Source organism: Haliaeetus albicilla, chromosome 7 (genome assembly GCF_947461875.1).
Source record: "Haliaeetus albicilla chromosome 7, bHalAlb1.1, whole genome shotgun sequence".
NCBI classification, from domain to species: domain Eukaryota; kingdom Metazoa; phylum Chordata; class Aves; order Accipitriformes; family Accipitridae; genus Haliaeetus; species Haliaeetus albicilla.
Genome location: NC_091489.1, coordinates 31649662 through 31668171, shown reverse-complemented (window position 1 = coordinate 31668171; position 18510 = coordinate 31649662). Strand labels below are relative to the sequence as shown.

General features: G+C 40.7%; 1 protein-coding gene across 1 annotated transcript in view; it reads right to left on the bottom strand.

The window, feature by feature from the left end:
• JAG1 (jagged canonical Notch ligand 1) overlaps nt 1-18510 on the bottom strand; it is a 36674-nt gene continuing 18164 nt past the window's right edge. Inside the window, exons 4-26 of the mRNA XM_069787568.1 lie at nt 18206-18460; nt 17161-17221; nt 13213-13343; nt 12775-12894; nt 12201-12314; nt 11532-11645; nt 10575-10688; nt 10127-10173; nt 9453-9626; nt 8789-8939; nt 8088-8252; nt 7452-7565; nt 6683-6796; nt 6459-6572; nt 6218-6334; nt 5684-5711; nt 5453-5538; nt 4540-4653; nt 4185-4294; nt 3867-4103; nt 3394-3525; nt 2768-2918; nt 1-1985 (exon numbers count right to left, since the gene is read on the bottom strand). Of these exons, the coding sequence (XP_069643669.1) occupies nt 1528-1985; nt 2768-2918; nt 3394-3525; nt 3867-4103; nt 4185-4294; nt 4540-4653; nt 5453-5538; nt 5684-5711; nt 6218-6334; nt 6459-6572; nt 6683-6796; nt 7452-7565; nt 8088-8252; nt 8789-8939; nt 9453-9626; nt 10127-10173; nt 10575-10688; nt 11532-11645; nt 12201-12314; nt 12775-12894; nt 13213-13343; nt 17161-17221; nt 18206-18460 (3221 nt within the window). The 3' untranslated portion in view covers nt 1-1527. The remainder of the gene's footprint in view (nt 1986-2767; nt 2919-3393; nt 3526-3866; nt 4104-4184; nt 4295-4539; nt 4654-5452; nt 5539-5683; nt 5712-6217; nt 6335-6458; nt 6573-6682; nt 6797-7451; nt 7566-8087; nt 8253-8788; nt 8940-9452; nt 9627-10126; nt 10174-10574; nt 10689-11531; nt 11646-12200; nt 12315-12774; nt 12895-13212; nt 13344-17160; nt 17222-18205; nt 18461-18510) is intronic.

Below are 18510 nucleotides of genomic sequence, written 5' to 3'. Positions count from 1 at the left end.
TTTTCTGTTTTCATACAAAAAATTTAATAAATATTACTTTTCAAGATTTATTGCCAGGAACAACACATCAAAGATGCATTTTCATATAACACTAATATCACAATACAAGGTATCTTCATGATCTCAATGGTTAACCACCGAGATTACTATGTTTATAAGCCTTTTGATCTTAAACATCATAATAGCACTTTGATTTCCTCACTTAAGGCGGGCAGTGTAATCTATGGCAAACCTACACAGTGATCTTACTGGACATTCTACTGTTCAAGTATTCAACAACTAGCTTATTAGAATACTCCCTAAATGCAGTAGATTACAAAAAAAAGTCAAATCTACAAGTGGTTCAGTTATTACATATTCATGGTGAGAAAAAAAATAATTAGAATTTACAAAATAAGATTGCTGTGTTTCCAACTTCACACGCTAATTTGATATTTTAATTACATGCAACCACTCACATTTCATCTACATAAAGTAATAGCTCAGTTTTTGTTCCCTTAAACTGCTTCTTAGCAGATTATCTGCCTGTCACTCATTTTTCAAGTCTAAAGCAGCAAAAAAAATTTTCTAGTCTAATTATCTAAACTGCCTCAGTCAGTACTTACAAATAGTCTTAAAGTGATACTATGGAAGGTGTTTCAAACGTTTGACATTGTACAAAAACCAGCATCAAGGCATGAAAGCCCATCCTATTAAAAATAAACTATTTTAGAACACCTTAGTTTTGGCATATAGGCAACATGTAACAAGAAAATAAATTCAAAATAGAGAAGCCACAAGCTTACAATGCTATCAAAAACCTTCAACTCTAAACACATACATATAAATAAAAAGGAATGATATTTTAAGGCTCTTGATTATTAAGTTAATAAATCAAATATACACAGTGATTAATAAAAAAAGAATTATTTACATTTCTATACAAGCTTCTATTTTTGACACATTTTCCTCTTTAAATTCTTCATTTACCAGCAACTGCTGACAAGTTCCCCCCACCCACGCCCAACAAAAATACAATAAAAAAATAAATAATAAACTTATTTTTGATAGTTGCTGTGGTTCCAAGCTGCAAAGGCACTTTCAAATACAGAACTAGTTGTACGTCACCATAAAACCAATATACAAAAAACTCAAATTCAATAAATATAAATAAAACGTATTAGGCTAAAGAAACTGTATAAATCAGGACATCTGGCAGAAAAAAAAAATTAACACTAAGGAAGAGTAATAAGGCTATGTAATACCTTATGAAACGTTTCCAGGATGTGTATCAGCTACAGCTGAATTTGTGAGGGCACTTTTGACTAGTTTTGCATAGATGTGAAATGCAGCACTTGGTATTCCAGCCAACCACAGCAACTATCATTGCCAGTGTAAGCCAGCTTGTCAAAACTTAAATTAACACAGGGATTCTAAGTAAATAATAGCCTTAGACTCAAATATTACACAACAGTTTAAGAACTACAAGCTCTTGAGTGCCTTTATAATGATATTTAAAGGCCCTGCATGGCAGCACCCCACTGTCTGCTATACAATGTACTCCATTCTATTTAGGCTTTGTGCACTTTCCAAGTCTCTGTTGTCTTGTTTGTTTGTCCAGTTCGGGTGTTTTGTAGGTGTGCTGTTGGGGGGCTTTTCATCTCTGTCTACCAAAGTGTACGCTGGCTGCTTGGCAAATCGGGCCTTCTGCTGGTGTTTGTCCATGTCGTCTTCCTCCACCTCTGAATTGTGTGTCCTTATTTTGGCAATTTTAGAGTTTTTGTTTTCGTAGTCTTTAATTGGGACAGTATTTGCTCCGTGTTTCTCAATGGGGTTTTTTATCTGATTCAGCTGCTCCCTTACATTGTTGGTAGTGTTGTCATCAGACGCCGTGTGACTATGGCTGCTCTGCTTTCTGCGCTTTCGAATGCACCAATAAAAAACAGTTACCAGGCAACAGATCCAGGCTACTGTTAAGACTGAGCTCAGTAACGGCACCAAGAAATCTGGAAGAGATACGAGACCCGTTAACCCCGCTGCAAACCAAATGTTCCAGTCCAGGCTTTCTACAAAGAACACAAATCTCAGCTCTTAAGCCTTATTTTTTCACTGGGGTCCAGATGGTAACAGAAGGATAATCTTGGCTCGTTTAGAATACAGGGTGTTTAAAATGACTTTAGGACTCAGGAGTACTGACTGATAGCCCTCCTGGAAAACATCTTCCTCACATGCACAGAGCCACTCACCGCTGGCAAGAGTAACACCAGCTTCCTTAGGCTGCCCTGCAGCGGCTCCCAGCTCAGAGGGAACATCTCCTGCCCCAAGGGCAGTTGGCTCCATACCCACTACTGTCATATCTCTCTGGACTGCTGGCTGTCAGGAAGGTGCCAGTGCCTGCCTGGCACTACATGGAAAGCTAATAATGGACACTTCTGACAATGTTTAATTCATCACAGCTGGACAGTGGCATTGCCAGGTAAATACATGGGAGCTTTCAGAGCCAACCAGTTGCTTTCTTCCTCCTTATTTCTTCATGAAGAGTGCAGAACAGTAGCAGCTCTTTTAACAGGTTAGGCCACTGTTTTAGAGCATTTTCAGAACTTTTGGGTTTTTAAAGTAATCAGATCCCAGTACAAAGCCTCCTTATTGTTCCCTGTTAACAGGGCCAAGAGGCAGAGATTCTCAGACTTGCTACAAATCTCAAAAGCGAGAAAAGCTTCACCTGCTTTGAAAGGCTATTCTAGTCATGGCAAGTGTACGAGGCTTTTGGAGACAAGGAAAAGCTCACCTGTTCTGTTTTTAACTGGTCGCCGTTGTACTCTGACTTCAGCGACTGCGGCAATTAGTGTGTTGTTACCATCACGCTTACTGACAAGGTCAATAATCTTATCTGTGATGTCTTTGATTGGGTTTTCATCTTCCCCTATATCTTCTGCAGACTACAGAAAAAGTCATACAATTAATACCAAATGCCAGATCAGATGCGTGGGTAATCTGCTATTTTATAAACTTTTACAATCAGTTAAGACTCTCTCAGTACTTTTAACATTTAAAAAACAAAACAGAAACAGACAAAAAGCCCAGCTATGGGCAGAAACTAATAATGCTTAATTTTTGGCCCCAGCCTTAAAAAGACAGCCAACCCCCCCCAAAAAAAGCAGTGCTCAGCTCAGGAGAGTATAACAGAAAAAGTGTTTTACTACCCCTGTTACAGTTGCCACCAGATGGTAGCTTTCAGGTAAGCACATGTAACCAGGATTTCTTCCCTTGCTCTTAAAGGGAATTGGGATGGAAACTAAACCATGAGAAGTGCTGACAAAGCCAGGAATTACAATTTTTATTAAATCCACATGTTGCACACATATCCAAGCAATTAACTACTAAGGCATTTAAAAATATTCCAGGAATACTTACAATAGCAACATGTATTTCATTATTTGCCAAGTGTGAAGGCTCACAGGTAATATAGATGGAATATTCAACAGAAACATTCTTCAGAATATTCAGATTCCTCAATTCACTGCAAATGTGCTCTGTGGTAAGTCCCTAGAAGATACAAAAAAGGTGGTGTTTTTTTTTAAATATATATGCACATGAACACACAGATGTAAGAAATTCTCCTCCCCCCCCCCCCCCCCCCCCCCCCCAAAGTAAAGAGTTCTCGAGGGAAGAGGAGGTAGAATTCCCTCCAAACCAGCTTTTGTTCTCTGGACACAAAAGCATTTAGGGTAGAAGTCTGTATTACAATTCTTCTATACCATCCGTTTTCTTTGATAATAAAGGAGTCTCAGCTTTTACTGTACTTTTACTAGTCAAGAAAGTTGTTTCATGCTCTGGAAGCAATCGTGCGTGTGCCACAGCACAGTGAGCTATGTTCTGCTACTTACTGGTACCATCATTTCTTTATTAAAGGTAAAGGTGATGTTGGCGCAGTTGTCTTGGTAGTAAGACTCAGAATTGCATTTGGTCTTCACAGGCTGTTGATTTGAAGGCCAACATTCACCCACTGCAGCGCAAGGGTGAGTGAAACAGTGGTCGTCTTTAACAGGAACACAAGCATGTCCGGCTGGACATTCATTATGACCTTTGGCATGTATGACACAAGGTCGAGGACCACACCAAACCTAGAAGAGAATAAATACTGGTAAATAACCACTGGTTACAGGACAGAAGACAGTATAACCCAAAACACAGCACAGCTGTACCTTGGAACAGGTGACTTTTCCATTCAAACACTGACAGGTATTGCAGTCATCATCCCACTTAGCCCCATCTGGCATTACACGAACAGTGGTAATACAAGGCCTTCCTGTAACTGAAGAGAGATTGAACAAAATGATAAACTTACAATAGAAGGGGGGGGGAGTGACCACCCACCCCCCTTTCCTAAGCTCACCTAAACTTAGGGATAAGTTTGCTTCTTCAGTAAAGAAAGATACTTGCTTTACAACAAATAACCCCCACCCCCAAAAACCCCCACACAACCACAAGCCTGTTAACACGCAATTATTATACAGATCTCGCTATGAGTATTATGACCAGCTATGACATTTGGAATACCTTCTTGGCATCCTGGACCACTACGACCCGGTGGGCAAAGGCACCGGTACCCATTAATTTCATCCACACACGTAGCTCCAAAGGCACAGGGTGAGGACTGGCATTCATTGATATCTATGAAGGGAAGGAGAGGAAATAAAAAAGTTACTCTGTAGTATCCTTTTATTTTGTCAGAAAAAAAAACATAGGAGAGATTTGCCTACTGGAGCTTTATGTTCATCTTCTAGTGTCTACTCTGCAATAGATTCATATTATAGCAGCACCAGTATAATCTCAGCGCAAGTTCTTTGAAGTTTCTGCTGTGTGGCACTAACAAAGATCAAAACCTGACCCCTATGGCTACTTAATTTTTCAAGGGCAAGGACACATTCCTTCTCACACAAACACACTTCCTCTTTGACATACTCCAGTTTCATCTCCCTTCAACTGATGACAATGTTAAACCCCTTTCCACTTGTATCGCTACTAGGAAACTTCTATTTCCATGGCTGTTATTTAAAAAAGTGTTAGTGTCCTCCTACCTGTAATTATTATTAAATTACAGGGAAGCGCATACATCACCTCAGGGCTTGTAGGTAGATTATTAATTGACAAGGTTTTTGGCTGACACATTTTCATCTCGAGCAGAAACCTATGCCACACAAACACATTCTAACTGGGAAGATTATCCTGAAGGGTATTTTGCCCACTCAGCTGAACAAAGAGGTTTCAGCCCTAGCTGAATTGACTTTAAGATTTCTTTCATTTTCAGTGCAATTCCTGCCCTCCCCACATCTGCTACAGTTCTGGGTACAGATACAGAAGACACAGGATATCTGTCATTAATCTGATCTACCACTTAATTAAGATGATTGGCTCACAACAAGCTTCAAGCGAGACAAAAAGCAAGGTAGAGTGCCATTGAAACACTTACTGATCCTGCAGTCAGGACCTGCAAAGCCTGGAGCACATTCACAGCGGTACCAGTTGTCTCCATCCACGCAAGTGCCACTATTATAACTATAAAGAAAAGTCATCATATACAGTAAAAAACACTCCTACAGATAAAAAGAATTGAGAATTCTAAAAAAAAAAACCCCAACACCACCAACAAAAAAACCACAACAAAAAAGCAAAGGATGAAAGGTAAACATATTAAACTTACCAAGGATGAGGACTGCAGTCGTTTGTGTCTGCAAAGCAGAGACAGACAACGTCAAACATACAGACTTTGGCTAATACAACTTTACTGTCAGTAAAGAAGGATCAAACTTCCCCTAATGCCCAAGTTACACTTAGCTCAACTTTAACAAAAATATGCTGAAATTCTCTACTAAATTGATTCCAGGCTTCTACCACAAAATTTGTTAACTACATTGTGGAACACATGTACACAGGAAGAGATCCTTGTAAAGAATCTAACGGGAAAAAAAGTGGAAGCAGACAGAGCTGCTCGTAGAAAAAGAATGCGGGAGAAAACAAGACAACATCTGTCTCCACTTAACTCATTTGCAACTTTCTCATGCCCAGGTCAAGGCTCTATCACATAAAGTCATTAAAAACAAAGATTCAGGTGATGCTAAAGCCTACATCAAACAAGCTTTCCCTTCTGGTTTCAATCTTGACTCCAAGGGCAACAGGATGAGCTCATGTTCTCATCATGCAACACTCTGGAAAAGTTCAAGCAGAGACAACTTACTCTGACTACATGTGGGTCCTTCCCAGCCCTCCTTGCAGACACAAGTAAAAGAATCCCCGCTGACTACACAGGTACCACCATTATGACAGGGGTTTGGCAGGCAGCTGCTGTTCCTTGCTGTAACAGAAAAAAGATTTGCCACTAAGTTGTTAGAAAGCCGTCAAAACTGAGCCAAGAGGAAAAACTGAGGTCACAGATCCAGTGCTGCATCTGCTTCCTGGTGATTGTGCAGGGTATTTACCTATATTACAAGTGGCTCCTTCCCATCCTGCAGGACACATACACTTGAAAGTGTCCCCCTCATCATAACATGTTCCTCCATTGTTGCATGTTGCCTCATCGCACTGGCTGTCACCTGTGAAGAAGCCAAACTACCCTTAATACCAGCGCTTTCTTAATGCAATGCAACAAGTTTAAGCAGCCTAACAGAGCATGCCTGTTGTGTTTTGGAAATGCTGAACTTACGGGAGTGGCAAGTTTTTCCTTTCCACCCATTTTTACATTCACAGAAGAAGTCGTTGACCAAGTCTCGGCAAGTTCCTCCATTGTGGCAAGGGTTTTTACTGCAGTCATTAATATCTAGATATGTTAAGGACAGAAAACAAGCTAAGCAGTGTTTACAGAATTGACAGACACTTAATGCTTGAAAGGTGCGTGGCCCATCCCCAATTTTGGCCTGCATTTCAATTATGGATTAAACACTTAAGGCAGTATTTTAAAGCTTTAAGCGCTGTCACAGAGATGAAGAGTATTCCACCACATTCCTCCAGTTTGTTTTCATTTTTTTGGTCATCTTGTTTCAGTAAACAAGAAGTGAAAAGGCCTGTTACATAAACTATCCTATCAGTCAGAGGACAGGGGTTGAGTGCTTACTCCTCTTCTGTTCCCAAGACTGTCAAAATACAAGTGTGATATGCAGATATGCCATTCGTAAAATGGTGTGTACTAATGCCAAGGGTTTCTTACAGAAAGTTTTCCAAAGGCTAGAGCGTAAAATTGAACAGTAGGAGCGCCAGGTTCTACTCCCAGTCCAGCTTCGTAACTTGGGTTTAGTTCTGATACAAAAGCCTGGGACTCAACAGAAAAAAAGAGGACACCTTAAACTCTGCTTCAAAGGCCACAGAGGACATGTTGAATTGGCATTGGTCACTATTGTCTTAAAGACAGCACCAGCCATTCCTTCCTGCTGTTTTTCCAAGAGATATTTCTGTGTGCTGAAGAACACTTAACTTACTTGTTTCACAATATGTTCCTTCCCATCCATCACTACAAATGCATTTGTAGGAGTTGATGCCGTCAATACAAGTGCCGCCATTTTTACAGGGGTTGCTCTCGCAGTCATTAATATCTGCAACAGTTTGGAGGAGAGGGGAAGGGGGGAAAATAAAAAAAAAAAGTCAAACTAGAAGTACAGCTACTAGAAGTCATCTTATTGCAGGCTATTTGGTGCTACTTCCATTTCTTTTGAGAGGAAGGTTTATGAGCAAGAGGAGAAATAGCTGAAAAACACTGCACAAAGTGATGAGCCTGTCACTCAACAATTACTATTAAAACCAAAAACCAAACAAACAAAAAAATCAGGGGTCCTTAAGATCCATGTTAAGCTCAACTATTAACTACCTCAGACCTTGTATACATAAGGTTTTTAAAAACATACAATTCAAGGCCAGAAGGTTCATTACTGTGAACTTTCCCCAAGGCCTAGCAAATTCCAATCTGCCTCGCCCAAGCGGGATATGAAAACTTAAAGCAGTTCCAAGGTTCACTGTGTTACAAGAAAGAAACCTTATATCAGTCTGGGAGGAAAGGATGGAATCTTTTTCCAAAAAGAATAGGGGACAGTAAAATATATTCTCTTTTTAGCTCTTACTCTCATGACAGTAGGTGCCAGTGAATCCTTTGTTGCATTCACAGGTGAATTTTCCACCGGCCTGGCTCTTGCATTTTCCATGAGGACCACAGACATTTGAAGAAATGTAACGAACCCCTTCTGGTGTGCTGTTAGAAGCTACTGCCACAGTACAGCTGTCAATTACTGTAGAAAAAGCAGAGACCTGTGTGAGGATTGCCCATTCTATCTGATGTCTTAAGCTAAGAGCAACATTTAAATGTCCATCACTAGAAATTAAAAAGACAAACATATCATAGAATTGTTTAGGTTGGAAAAGACCTTTAATATCATCAAGTCAAACCGTTAACCTAACACTGCCAAATATGCTTGCTGCTTTAAAATAAAAGGACTATACCAACTGTTTGTGGATAAAATAATCACGGCATCTTATCTGAAGATTGCTGGACCACATCTGTGGCCTGGAATAAATTCAGAAAAGCCATTTGCTACATGTGTTTTCCATCCACATTGACATAACACTGTCTTTCAAATCACTGATACTTACAAATATTACTCATCTTCTCATACAAATAGAGGCATAAGGCACAGGGCAAAATTCAGCCTCTTTATGTCAGAGCTACTCCAGTGACTACATTATTGGAGCTGCATTATGCCTCCAGCCAGGGGAGGGGCAGAAACTACTGCCTGTCATTCCCATTCACCTGCAAGGCGACACAAACCTTCACAAGGAGTTGTGCGGCAGTGATCTTTCAGGTGTGAGCAGTTCTTCCCTTCGTAATCTTCAGGGCAGTTACAGAAATAGTCCATAGCAAGATTGAAGCACTGGGCACCATTCTGGCAAGGATTTGGCTCACAATAATCTATGTCCAGCTGTAAGTAGTGCAGAGAGAGAAAAGGAAAGGGAAATAAAAAGGGGGGGGAGGGGGTGTGAGAGGCTGAGTGAAACAGAAATTTTATCATAGCTCTCCCTCACTATGACAGGCAGACATTGTAGAATCTGACCTTTTTATCTGCTGCCTCAATGAATTGTTCATAATGCACAGAGTTTAGTTAGACTTGCAACTATTTCGGCAGACAGCACTCTAGATATTAAACAGCCACTGAAAGTTAATAGTCAGCGTGCAACAAAACCTGACGTGCCAACACTTGCAGTCTGTTTAACAAAAAGAATCCTCAGCAGCCTGTCAGGGCTTTTTGTTGGTTTCTTCCCCGCCCCCCCCCCCCCAATATATACTAATCAAGCACTTTCTTGGCAGACTGACAGCGATATCAAGTACAACTTTATACTATGGTTCACTGGATGCAAGGCATTCAGTTTACAGATCCAGAGAGCTGGTAGAAATACCACTGGCTCAGGGCCTGCCTTTCTCCCATGCTTCTTACCTGACAGAGGTTTCCTGAGAAACCAGCGGGACACAGACATTGGAATCCATTGATTTCATCCTGGCAGTGACCCCCATTCATGCAAGGGTTACTTGCACATTCATTGATGTCTTTCTCACAGTGATCTCCTGCATAGCCAGGTGAACAGATACACCGATAACCATTAACCAAGTCCTGGAAAGGAATGAGAAAATTTAGAGTCAAGTTTTTTTCCTCCCTGTTGATATATTCTTATTAAAGAAAAAAAAAAAAAGGAGGGGAAAAAATCCTCTTCCTGTGTCCAAACAAGGCAAGAATATTTAGGGGGGAAAAATAAACACACACGCCAGTACTGGCTTATATTCGTAATTTCCAGGCAGGATACATTAATCCACATTTGGAAGTGAAGTACCTCCATTTACAGTAGGTAGTTTGCACAACAATCAGCCCATTCACTGGTGACACTGGCAGTGAAAATGAGTCATTTATTGCAGGTTTGGGGTTTTTTTTGCCCTTGCTGTTCTACAGAGATACCCTGACATGCTGTAGCATGACATAGGCCCTCCCCCAACTCCAAAGAAATGACAATTTATACCAGCTAATTGCTATTTTCCACACTATTTGTGTTTCAACTCAAATGTTTTAGTTACTGTTGCAAGTCTCAGGGAAACCAAAATAAAACAAGAATGGCTTACCCGACAGGATCCTCCATTCTGACATTGTCCACGACAGTCGTTAATATCTGTAATAAAATTACTGTGGTTAGAAGGCAAAAATATATTTACACTAGATACAGAGTTCAAATATCTCTAAAACTGCAGCTAGATAAACCTTTTGTCAAGTTTCCTGTGTGCCTTCCTTGAGATAAGGTTATTATAATGGGTGGGAACCTTTTGTGATTCTTCTGCTAGAGGCAGTGAAATTTCACATCATTGTTTTAGTCACTTTATCAGAATATAGCTATGTTATGGACTAATGAGTTTGATAAAATTGTGTATTTTCATTCCACACCAACTACTCCGTTTCTAAAAACATCAACCACTGGGACTCTGCCTGGTGTTTAAATCTGAGGTCAGAACTCAGTGGCATACATGCATACACACACAACCGGCTTTTAATAAACCCAAGGATATAGACACTTACTTATATCACAGTTGTGCCCAGACCAGCCAGTAATGCAGTCACAATAGTAGCTGCCAATCAGGTTCCTGCAGGAGTTGGCATTGACACAGGGTTTGCCCTCACATTCATTCGCATCTGAAAAAACAATGTGAATGGCCAAATGCAGGGCTTGTAGAGCAGGGGGGAGAAGGAAAAAAAAAGCCTACAGCTGGTTTTCACAGCAATAATCAGCAGTTCATTCAGATCTAAGAGGAACTTGTAAGATACAGCATGGATTAGCGTGACTTGAACGAACAAAAGTCAATCATACATCAGTCTCTGAAGTCCTGAAGTCTCTTTCAAATTCTCTGCTATTAGAACATACAGACTACACTAATTATTTGATAATTACCCAGCCACTCATTAAGAGCAACTTCCCTCCCCCACACACATCTCAACCAAGCATTTTGAAGGAGGAGTGCTGCAGCCTGGTTATTGGGATTAGTGTGTTGTGTAAAGAATGCAGCCAGCTCATTCTTCGTGAGGTCATCCACATTTTGGAACCCAGCTGTGAACTCTTTGGTCTGGAGGAGTTGACATGGCTGAAGAGATAGAGCAACTTTCTCACAGGCTAAAGGAAGAAATACATGTGGGGGCAGGACTGGAAGGCATACACATGCACCCTCCCCACTTCAGTTCACTTATGGTTTAAAGTATGTCTGTTTGGCTTAGTTAACCATTTCTTTCAACTGCTAGCATGCATCAGCATAACAACAACAGAAGAAAGCCATCTATGCTTTGAGACTGTCCTAGATCCCAGTCCTGCAAACATCGACACTTAATATTCTCAAGGTGCCAAAATACATCCATAGGCTTTGGAACCATAAATGTGTGTAAAGCAAAGGGCACCACTGCCCTTACCTGCTGGACTACGATTCCTCCTGCATTTACCTGCCCCCACCCCAAGCAACACTGGACAAAGAGAAAAGCAGTTCTCACCTAGCTGGCATGTTTTGCCAGTCCACTGAGGTGGGCAAATACACTTAAATCCATCAACTAGGTCTTGGCAAGTTCCTCCATGACCACAGGGATTTGGAGAACAATCGTCAATATCTGTAATGCAGAGTAAGGAGAGGCTTACCTCTGTTACTGAACAGGCAATGTCAGTAACTCACAAATTTAATAAATGGTTGCTGCTACTAGGATTTGCCCTGAGGAAAAGACAGACAACAGGACTTCGGCTTGGAATTTCTAGGTCTACTCTGATTTCAGCAAAAGCCCCCTTGAAAAATAATAGTAGTGTGAAAGGGAGTTCGAAGCACAGGGGAAGAAGTCTACACCCGTGGCCTTTTTGCAAGCGGAAGTTAGATTTTGATCCAGCAAGTCTCTCTGAACAGTATTTTAAACAACTTGCTAGAATGCTACAAAAATTCAGCGTTCTGCTTTTTTCAGGAGAACATTGGCCATTCTTTCCCCTGGCATTTAACAAAAACCTTGGTACAAGAAGCAAGGAGAAGAGAGTGCACAGTGTTATAAATGGCTGCCAAGAACCAATGCTAAAGCTGGGAAAGGTTAAGTAGGCTGCCCTTGTAAGTTTATCAGGGACTAGAAAGACTGATCTAAAACAGCAAACTAACACATTTTTAATTCACTTTTGAAAGGACTTACTATCAGTGCAAGTTGGTCCAGCCCAGCCAGGTGCACACACACATTCAAATCCTGTAGACGTCTCTAAGCAGCTTCCTCCATTGTGACAAGGATCAGAGAGGCAGGCATGCTCCGCTGCACCGGGACAGAAGTACATCACGGTAGGGACTATAGCAATATCACCAGAAGCCACCCCCTGCTCCCTCCACATGCTTCTACTCTGGACACACCATCATTACTCTTGATGTATTACTGCACTCCTGTGAGAGCTGTGAATCAAAAAGCTACTAGCCAGCAGGAAGTCATCTTCTGTGCTAAACTCATCAACACACTGACTTGCACCTGTTTGAGTCACAGCCAGACAAGGGGACTTGTAGTGATCTCTCTGGTGAGCAGCAGGCTGATGTTCAGAAATACCAACTGTTCATGATGAAGCATGAACAAGCAAGTCTGGATCTTTGTGGCTAGCCCTGACATAATTAATATTAGAAATTGAATTTTCCCCAACCTCATAAAATATATCCAAAACCAGCCACTAAAAGCTGGCAAGAATTAACTGCCAAGTGGCAGCTCAGCAGCCGCATCAAACACTTACCAATTTCACAGTTCTGTCCTGAGTAGCCCTCAGGGCAGGAACATTGGTATTTATCAGGACCAGTGTTGCTGCAGGTACCTCCATTCAAACAGGGTGGGTGGGTTCCACAGTAGTTCAGATCTGCAAGAGGTGAGGAGCATTAAAGACATTGTTGAAAAAGAACAGAAGCATCACCACATGCATGCTTTGTTCCATTATTCTAGAGCCTTTACAGAATACATCTGCACACAAGAGTAGGACAGGACAGGGAAAAGTTGAGCTTGTATGCTAACAACACCAGAACAGCAGAGGACACAACGCTAAGTAGCTGAAGGACAAAAAACTCCCACCATGTTTCAGGAGGCTCGCTCACTCAGTCTCGTGTGCACTCTCTCCTTGCTAAATCTGCCAGTGTTAAAATTCAAGTGTTACACTTGGCTATCCATAAGATTAGCATACCTTTGTCACAGAGCTGACCACCCCAGTTGGTTTCACAGAGGCATTGCCATGGTTCGATGCAAGTGCCATGGACACATCCTGGGTGTGGAATGCACTTATCACAGTACTGGCCTTGCCATCCGTACTGACACCTTTGTTTAGAAAAGAAAAAAAAAAGAAAAAAAAAGAAAATCAGAACAGGGAAACAAACCGAAAACCCCTTAGAACTGCTCTGTCTAGCTGCAAGTGTAGAACTCCAAAGCTTGGAGAAAGACTGGCGAGGTGGGGGAGAAGGGCAGGACAAGGGGAGGGGAGAAGCTATTCAAGGTTTGTTTGATGGTTTCTTGTAAACAAACATTTTAGTAGTTTTGCCAAGGTCTCTGTAGCTAGCCTCCTGACAAAAGAATAACTGTTCTGAGAGAACCAGCATGAGGCCATTGAGCACAATAATACTCTTTTGGAGCCTCATACAAATGTGGCAGAGAGGGTGGGTGTGCACTACAAATCAATCTCTGGACTTTGACAGGGTGCTTTATAAATTGAGGGGGGGAGAAAAAGTCAGTGGAAACAATAGTTATCCAGAGATGCTCATAAATACAAGGTTCCAGGCATTTCAGCCATGCTGGGTTTGCAGGGAGACAAACAAAACCATAAACACCAACTCTGAGCCCTCGGCAAGGCAGTAGCAAAGCATTAGGAGTTCTCTGCTCTATCAGAAGTTAACCTTATTCTGAACTAGAAGACACACAGCAAGTATAGACTGGGCCACAGTAAGAGATGAAAGAAAACAGCAGACATCAGGATTTTACATGTGTTCAAAGAAGATCAGTTGTCAGTGTATTTCAGAGTTCAATTTATGCTAACCTCTTCTCAGGGAATAACTACAACATATCAAATTCTAAGAAACTTTAAATAATAAATTCTTCTCCAGACATGAAATTAAAGTATTTACTGCCACTATCAATGAGCTACCTGAATTCTGTACTTAAAAGGACGATATTCTTTTAAAGTAAAGCACCCTTAAGGGAAAGCTCATTTTGGCTTTCATTTAGTTCTCACTAGCAAGGCAGACCAAGGATTCTTCAAATTAAAGTGGATTCATAGAAAGAAACAAGGAACACAAGTTGAAAATGAAAAGCAAGGGTTTGTTGAGTTACTGCATTTCATTAATAGGTCCTGAGAGTAATTGATCAGCAGCAATTACACACTAAGCTGTCACTAAATTATGAAAACAAACTTAATCTGTACTGAAGTCAGCTAAGCTTTCTATTTATAACCCCCACACACCATTCTTCTACTGGCAATTTCTTCTCATGGGAAAAAGCTGGAAGGATCTATCCATTGGGTAATCACACACAGCTAGTGGTAAGTGCAACTTCCCTTCTAGAAAACTCAGGTGACAAACTGCATCCTAATCAACTTTTTTTTTAAACACACAAACTAATAAGAATTTCTCATTGACTTTGAATAGACTGCTGTTGAAATAGCTATTAAAAAAAGCAAGCTAGTCCAACTTGTGTCTTTGTGTGCAAAGAACATGAAAGAAAACCAGATCAGGCAAAAGAACCTCCTTCAAGTAGCTCTTGGAAAATCCTTCTGCATAGGAAATATAATAAGAATGCACAAAGATCAAAATTTAGGAACATACCCTTTTACTTTGTATTGCATTCAGAGCAACTTGCCTGTGAGTTTGCACACAAGCAAAACTAAGGGACATCACCTGCAAAAATAGGTATCCAAATCAAGAATTTTACTCCTTTCTGCCAAATCAAAGGGGTGGAGTTTTTTGTTTTAAAGCACGTGTAAAGAGAAACAAGTAATTAAAAAAAACAACACGCAGAAAAAAGCCATGAGCTTTAGAGCCAAAGATATGACTTTCTTCAAACATCAGCTTCAAAGTGTAACAAACAAAATTGAATAAGGCTATGAGCATTTAAAAAAAAAAGTCAGATATCAATTCCAGAAAAAGATTCACAGTAATAATTCTTGTTTAATAATATGTATGCAGCAGTTTCTCATGAGAAATTTAAAGTTAACTTTCCTTGTATAGTGATTCATGAGTAAATATGGTTTTGTTGGCTGGCCTGCATTAAAGAAAGTGACTTGCACCAAAAGGGAAAAGGATATTTTAAGAATGTTTGCAAGTTGTCTATTGTACCAGAACCCAGAGCAGTTTATGCTGGTATTTTATTTTTAAAACTCTGTTGCATTTGTAACATACAGGCTATATGACTCATCAAAACTTAAAAGAAAATAAAATCTTGTTTCTGTGTTCACTTTAAAGATATTGGTCTAACTTGGCAAGCAGAAGTTATCTGAAAGCACCAGAAGGACAGCATTGTTTCAAGACTATGCAAATCAAGTGTGGGAAAGTTGCACCTTAAGTAAATAAGAGCACTAGTGCATGTCTGGGCAGTGAGTGGGAGGTAAGAGACTTAGAAAGAGAAAGGAAAGAAAAAAAATCTGGAAACAAAGCCTGTTGTTCTGACTAGGAGACAGCAACCCCTACAAAGCATGTTTATTCTGATGACAGAAGCACAAATCACTGGTAGCCTTGACTGATAGACTCCTCTCACCATCTGGCCCCCCAAAACTTCCTACTACTTGCCAGGTTTTGTTCTTTTTTTTTAATTAAAAAAAGATTTAGATTTGGTATTCTGGGGGTTAACCAGCTTGTATCAGTGCTGCTAAACATTAAAAATCACTGAACAACCTACAGCAGTCCATCCTGCGGCTTGACTTTCGTTTTGCCATGTCTGTTGTAGAAGATGAAAAGTTACTTCCTACCTTACTTTCAGAACATTCCTTGATGATTTTTTTTTGTTTGTTTTTGAAGCACAGATTACAGGGACAGAGAGAAAGAATGAACTACTGTAACTATTTAGGCTGACCTCTTATATAATATAGTCAGACACCCCAGATTTTGTTCTTGTTTGCACTACAGCTTATCTAGAAAGAAAAGCAGTCTACTTCATGCAAAAGTTTCCAGCAACAGAGAATCCACCAATATGTTTGTTAGGCAGAAAAACTACTTCCTGTTCCTTCAGACTTCTGAGTTTGATTCATGAATACCCAAGCTTCACTTTTAACCCTTCCTACACAGGATCAGTATCAACATTTTGTAACCTCAGAAGACCTCAGTTCCCTATCACATGTAAACAGATATGATAAAGGGTTACATGAAGCAACTTACAACCAGTTTGTTGATAAAGAATGTCCACATTTAATATCCTTTAACTCTCTATTAGTGAGGGAGAAAACCTCCCTGTGCTGTAAATATATGCTGTATATTTTGAAGCATTCCAAATATTTAATTGTTGGGTTATGGATAACTCTGCTTTTCATTGTCTCCTTGCCAGGACAGAATGGACTTCAAAGTACAGGAGCAGAATTCTGCATTCATCAGAGCCTACTGACAAGATTTCATCCCAGCTATTAACCTCTCAGCACTCGGAGTCCAGCTCACAATGGTAAAGGAACCAAGAGATTTAACTAATCCCATTCTAAAGAATGCTTGACTTTTGCCTACTGATGGAAGAAACCAGGGGGTGGGAGGGAGGAAGGGGGAAGCAGTGAAAGGGAGAAGAAGAGAGAAAAGCCACCCTACACTTCAAGCTTGTAGTTGAAAAAGCCTATTAATCAGGCTGTTGGAAAAAAACATGCCCACAAAACATTTGCACTATTTATGCAGAAACAATTAGTTAGTGCTCATTAGGCAGCATTCACACGATTTATCCCATACCCCCCTCCCCCCAGCACCACCATTTCACAAACCAAAAGCTTCTTAAAATTATCAGTGCATTAAAAGCCTGCTTCCCCTTATTCTGGGCAAGTCAGCATGAATAATGTGCCTTGGTCAAAAACATGACTCCAAAAACACCCTCCCTCCCCAATCCTATTGTGTTTAGCATCACTTGTTTAATTATTTGGTGGGGTGGGGGGAAACAAGGAGGGAGAGGGAGCATTTACCTGCACTCTCCTGGAACTGTGCAAGAACCATGCTTGGGGCTACATCCCTGACGACAAATAGCTGTTAAAACAAAAAAGGAGAGTATCAGCATGCTGCCTGCTTCCTGCATCTTCACACTCGTGGGAATGTTTTAATCTCTAACCAGCATTGTAATCCTACTAAATCCAAGGTTTTAACAAGTCTCTCATATCAAGTCTACTGGAAGGAAAACCAAGGTAGTGGCTCCCTGTGATAGGAAATCTATCAGCTAGCTTTGCAAAGGAATCGTACCTAATGCTGTTCAAAGAGTTGTTTTTATGCAAGAGAAGCCGACTCGCCTCAGAGAGCTCAGGTCACTTAGAGTATACAGGTTTCCCTTCTCTGTCTTTTGCAGGTGAACTGGCCTACTCTCCCTGGCTTTACATCTCATTCAGAGCAACTTTTAACTACTCTGAATTTACTTGTGAGCCATCTCTCTGAACAGACAGGATATTAAGATGAGCATCAATTCAAACTGCAGGTAAACTCAGTCAGCAAGACATCCTGATAGTCTGTTCCTCCTCAGAGTCCTGCCTTCTCCTTCTGAAATTACCTAGGAAGTTGTCATTCCCTAATAAACATGTTAAACATCATCTCAGGTAGAACAAACAGCCTGGGACTTCTCAAACACCAAAGCTTTACACTTGCCGGGTCAGCTCTAAAACAAGTCTCTCCTTCCTGCTTGTCTTGAAGTTCTGCACCAAAGCAGAAATCCTTTTTGAAGTTAGCAGCAGAACTCCCATTGAAGTCAATGGGCTGGGTTTTCTTCCCAAGGGCAAAGATGTGGATAATCAGAAAAAGAACACATCTGCTAAGTGCCCAGCACTTAGACCTCTCCAAGATTTTAAAACAAGGCAGAAACTAGTCTCCTGTCCCTAGTTCTCTGTGTAAAGAGTAGCTGCTGTCCCATCAGTCCTTAGCCCTGTTGCCTGCACAAACTGACCACTGAATTGCAACCTGGATACAATGCACTCAAATCCTATCCAAGCCCGCTGATCATTTGGGGATCAAGCATTTGTCACAAACCTTTGTTGCATTCTGGTCCCATCCAGCCTTCCAAGCAGGTTTTGTTGCCATTCTGGTCACAGGTATGGTGAGTGAAGAAGTCATCTCTTGGTCGACAAAACTTGTTGCAGCCAAAGCCATAGTAATGTTCTGCACAAGTCACACGGATTTGATACTCAAAGTGGGCAACTCCTGCATTATGTTTCAAAGTCTGCCACTGACGGCTTGGATTGATCATGCCAGAGTGGGATGCCTTCTCAATAATGCGATCAGGATCTAGAAATCAGAAGAGATGTCAGAGTTAACACTTCGTTTAGATATCATTA